The 5342-nt window shown below is 43.0% G+C and overlaps 1 protein-coding gene across 5 annotated transcripts in view; it reads left to right on the top strand.

Moving 5' to 3' along the window:
• Positions 1–4165: 4165 nt before the first annotated feature.
• The window catches only part of LOC103155519 (attractin-like protein 1), a 128996-nt gene continuing 127819 nt past the window's right edge, over positions 4166–5342 (top strand). The window contains exon 1 of one of the 5 annotated variants that reach the window (XM_016663634.1): positions 4166–5232. In XM_016663634.1, coding sequence (XP_016519120.1) covers positions 5006–5232 — 227 coding nt within the window. In that variant the 5' untranslated portion in view covers positions 4166–5005. The remainder of the gene's footprint in view (positions 5233–5342) is intronic. The other 4 variants (XM_016663630.1, XM_007577230.2, XM_016663631.1 and 1 more) reach the window with 4 other exon arrangements.

Here is a 5342-nt window from a genome sequence, read left to right as displayed (position 1 = left end):
ATAAAATATTAGAAAATCAGACACCAGACAAAGTGAATCACAGCAAAGTCATCAGCCGGTGTAACGCTGACCTGATGCAGTGAAGCTAGCAGTAGCAGGAGAACGGAGCTGCGCCACTGAATAGAAGAAGAGCTGCCATTGGTATAGCTGCATCCAAGCATGTTTTAATGTTACACAATATAGTTTTAGGATGTTGCTCAAAGTCTAAACTGGTATTGTTGTGATTGTAAGGTGTAAAGTTTACCTTCGACCAAACGCCCCTCAAAGAAATCCCAGCACCCCCCTTTTGTAAAAATTTCCGCCAGCTTCCCGTCTTGTCTCCTTTCCTTTGCCCAGCGCCACCTGTTTTTAATTCCTTTCTCAAGTAAACGTGTTTCTTTACCAGGTGAGACAAACTCCATCTTCTTTCATATCGCATTTGATTGGCTGCTGCGGCGCAGGAAATATGGCGGCCATCTTGGAGCGGTCGAACCCCCTACTTTTCTCAACCAAAACAGCAGAAGATGCCTCAGCACTGAGGGATATTGTTGTTTGGATCGATGGACTATTAATGTGAGGGCTTGACAGATAACATTTCACAAGTAAGATGGACATATTATTGTGTATATATTGTCATTAGACAATTGTTACTTTACTGTATTTATGTCCACCGGTGAGATACGAGCTAATATTAGCTACTAATATTAGTGCTTGGTGTAATACCGGGTTCAGCCCCGCTATGAAGGCTAACTGAGATTCTGTAAATCTAAAAAATAATTATGCTCCAACATTGGCTTAGATTATCTGACACAAGAGCCTATATTAGAAATGTGACAGTGTAACGTATATTATAAAACTTGTATTACTTGTTATAACATTTATCAGCAAAGTTTACACAGGTGGTAGAGACTATTATTTATGTGTGATTCTTTCACTCTGTCAAAAGTAAGATAGCTCCCAAATCTTCCGTTTTTGTTTTGAAGGTTTCATAAAGACAAGATGTGAGGAAGAAGTGTCATGTCGGATTAAAATTTTTTCACCCACATGCAGAACACAACTGAGAACACCGGTGTTTATTGTGTGTGGTTTATTGAAAAGAAACAAAACAGGAAGCTGACAGGTAATATGAGGGTCCTGGATCTCTCTCATGGCTCACACCAGAAATCTGAGCACAGGAGGACAGGGAGGGTTAGTTCAGGTTCTGTTTGGGATTTTCAGAAAACGGAGTAGGTGGACCTTATGTGGTTTTGGAGCGGGTCCGAGCCGGGAGGGGGGAAAGGGCATTTGGGGAGTCCAGGGCTTGACAGAAGGAAGTGGACGGCTGGAGAGGCGGCGTCAGAGGGCGGACAGGCAAACGGGGATTCCACTGCTAGGCGCACAGGCAATCTCGGATCTCTGAGGGAGAGGCACAAAAAGGTTCACTGAGAAATTCTCTAGGCAAGGTCAGAACAGAGGTGAAAACTCTGGGGCCTGAAGTACCGAACATAGGTGATACTCTGGCAGCGAAGTGACGGCGACTCCCTCCTAATATAGGAGCTGACGAGATTGACATCAGGTGCGTTGGAACCGGAGCTGAAGGCCAACCCTCCAGGCAAAAGCCTCAGGATGCCCTCTGGTGGACAAAAAGTGAGAGCAACCCCACCATCCCAAAACCCTGGATCCCCACAAGAAGTGGGAAATATCTTTAAAGAGAGACGGATTCACTGCAGCACGGATGAATCTCGCATCGGATTTTGGACTCAATCTCAGCTGCTGAATCACTCTGAAGCTGGAAATCCTTGGCTGGAAAACAGCTGACAGATAATTTATATTATCTGTCAGCTTTATGTTAATCATTTATTTGTGTTTGTATTTTTATATAAATATGTATTGATATTACTAAATAATTTATTAAATAAATTATGAACGGCTGTGTGCTTTATAAAATGCTCATCATACATCAATATCAGAATATTCTATTCCTATTCTACTGTTATAGCCACTAAGCATATTTAAATATGCTGAACTATGTATCAATACAATTAAAAAATACACTTGTTTATAAATGTAGCTTTGATAGATGTTTGAATAAGGTTTCCAGTAGCAAAAAAGCGTGTTATGATCGATTAAATGCGCTGATATGTCATTGTGCCTGCTAAACACATAACGCTGAGTGGAGTGGTGGACCGCTCCAAGATGGCCGCCTTAAATCTCGTCAGCAACAATAGATGAGAGCGGTGCATGAGGCGTCTATTCTTATATTATGTCTATGGTGTTTACTGCCTGTAAGGCAGGCACGTGCAGAGGGGTGGGGGATAGGGGGGTTTGAGCACCTGTCCCTTTTGCTCCTTGCCCCCAAGTGCCTTTTTGGTCAATTTTTTTTTTTTTTTGGTATTATTTCCTAAGCCCTCTTCTGACACATAATGACATGTACTAAAATTATTTTTTGTTAGGCTTTTTTTTGTACAACATAATAAGCCCTCCAGTCACCTTGTTACCTTTGACCTTTTGCCGGTCACGCATGACGCAATTGGCTCTCACACAGTGAGATAAGGCGGCTAACTGGAGCTCAACGTAGCGAACGTTCCAGATTACTGAACAGGTTTTGGTGAATTAAAAAAAAATGTTTTTGATGTAAAAAGTGGAGTAGACTTGCTACTTGTCAGATGACGGAAAACGTTGAACGTTGTATAATTTCTGCTTCAGCACTTTACACTAATTACACTAGGTTTGAATATTGCAATACTTTTCTATAACAAAATAGACCTGCAGAAAGAAATTACTAATAAAATATCTTACATATGCATAGTTGTAGGGTCTATATAAAGATTTTCCTTAGCTTTGATTTTATATCTCACAATTTTGTAATTTATCATTGTTTATTAAACTCTGAAAGCTGTGTGGCTTTGTTAATATTCTGTCCTAGAGTGCGGTTAGATGTACCCTTTTTCTTTTTTTTTCTTTTTTTTTGAGCACCTGCCCCTTTAGTGGTTTCTGCATGGCCCTGCTGTAAGGTAAGCAGCAGCTCCGCTAGCCCGATGTAAAATAAACATTACATTACTATACTGTTGGTTCAGATTGCCAGTTAAGCACAAATTACATTTTCTATCTGGTGATGTTTGATTGTTTTGTAAAAAAGAAAACGGTTGAATGCTGAGTGTGCCTGTAAGGTGGATGAAATAAACGTGCCAAGGTCTCCCCACAACTAAGATCCTTGTGTCCAATTCCTCTTTTCTGCATGGAGCTCATCCCATCTTCACACACAAAATAAAACACAATGCAGAGTCCATAGGGTGTCTTCCACCAGCTGCAGATCCAAAGAGGGACAGCCTGGGTTACATCACCATTCGCTCAATGCACCTCTGAAAGCATGACTACAAGTTATTCCTGCAGTTCATGTAGAGCTGCGCAACCAGAGCTAACCAGAGTGGTGTTTAAAGTCCTACCTTGATCAAAAACTCTGGAAAGAATCATAATTCCTCACAGGGCATGGATGTAAATATACATACAGGTCAGGTCAGCCTGTGTCCAGTTTGAGTGAAAGGAGGCGCGCGGGATCCGAGCTGAGGTAAATTTAATCAAGCTAATGCAGCACGCCAGTCAACGCGCAGAGGCGCCAGCGGTGTGATTGGTCCGGCTTTAAATGCATAAACTTTAAACCTATCTTCTATAAACATATCTTTTAGGAATAAATCTGTTCCGCTGGTGAAGCACTCAGAGCAACAGAGGCGCTAGCAATCCGGCTTACAAAAAGAAAGAAGGAAAGAAAGAAAAAAGTTTTTGTTTTTATTTTCCTAAAAATATAAACAAGAAAGGCTTAGCCTGGCGGTGGCGCTAGTAAAGGATGGCGGGCTGCCAGGCCTATTATACACTGGGGGAAACCCTGAAATCCAAGCATTTAAAAAAAGGTATTACTTTATACAATCCATGTTATAAAGTCATATTGATGTCCAGTCATTTCCCCCATCTTGGATTAGTTTTCTAAAACATACATAATTTACGTTTTTCAACAAATATATTTGTTTTCATGTTTTCATTTTTTATATTCCAAACGGTCATTTAAGATTCCCCCCACCCCCCAGTTATGTATCTTTTTAACATCTGTCATTTATTTAATTTCTTTTTTTTAATTTTCACTTTCACTAAAACATTTTCTCTAACTGTACATATCCATACATCTTAATTTTGCATGTTCAAAACCTTTTGTCAGATGTCTTTATTCATTCGCCTTTTGGACCAAGCATCTGGATTTAGGAACATATCGTTTAGTTAATCATCTATGTATTCGGATATCCGTCCTTATTATGGTGACTCTACCACGTCTGTGATCTGTCAGTGCTTCAGGTGTGTGAAACCAGGCCAGTGATGCCGCTGCAGGCGTTTGTCACCAGCTTTGTCTCTGCCTCCTTAAAAGGGTCCTGTCCCTTTAACCGCGTGCCGTGGCCGTACTGCTAATGCTCGCTCCGGGGGGTTTGTGCAGGACTCCCTCCCACTCCCAGCTGTGGAGCTATCACACAGCGGAGCGAGGCAAAGCTCCGGACAGCAGCAGGAGCCGCGGCTGTCGTGTCCACCCACCGCAGATCGGAACCCAAGTCTTTGTTAGCAGATGAGTTGCAGCGCAGGGCGATGAGATCTCGTCTGGATGTTAATTTCCAACGCGAAGAGCGCTTCATCCTTACGCTGCTGTGTGTTTACTTCCTGACGTAAGATCCTTCGCCAAAGCTGAAGTTTTCTGGAAGACTTAAAAATGCAGAAAAGGAATTTTATTGTATGTTTATTTGCTGCTCGGAACGAATTGTTCCAGGTGGAGACGCATCAGTAGTGTTTTCTAACTGCTTCCATCAAAGTGTCTTGTCTTGTTTTGCCTACCTTCCCCGGCTTCAACCCACACCGCTCAGCATGTTCTGACAGCCCGCAGGTAATCGTTATCTCCAGACTCCGGGGTTACAGGTAGGGCTACCTGAGCCGACCCGCCTCACTGCTGATCCCCGCGGATCAGCTCCGGGAAAGCGGCAGTCTGTGTGGAGCTCAGCGCGCTCCCATCCTCATGGGTCCCGCTGGATGTAAACCTCTGCCCGCCTGGGCCAGGTCAACATCTGGGTTGTGGAAAATACATCTGGGATTACTGGTGCTGCTTAATCTGGTGCTCCACGCCGGGACTTCGTCGACCCCCTGCGTTAAGAGCTGTTTTTCAGGGAAGTGCATCAACGGGAGCTGCGTGTGTGACCATGGCTGGGTCGGGGATCAGTGTCAGCACTGCCAGGGAAGATTCAAGTAAGTCCCGATGCCTCACTTTGTAGACTTTAAAAGTTCTGCTTTCATCCATATTTCTTTCATCCATGTTTTTTGACGCATGTCCAGCAGGCTGGACATGCGTCAAAAAA

Source organism: Poecilia formosa, unplaced genomic scaffold (genome assembly GCF_000485575.1).
Source record: "Poecilia formosa unplaced genomic scaffold, Poecilia_formosa-5.1.2 Scaffold433, whole genome shotgun sequence".
Lineage (NCBI taxonomy): Eukaryota > Metazoa > Chordata > Actinopteri > Cyprinodontiformes > Poeciliidae > Poecilia > Poecilia formosa.
Note: the sequence above shows the minus strand (reverse complement) of the source record. Positions and strands in the feature narration are given on the sequence as shown.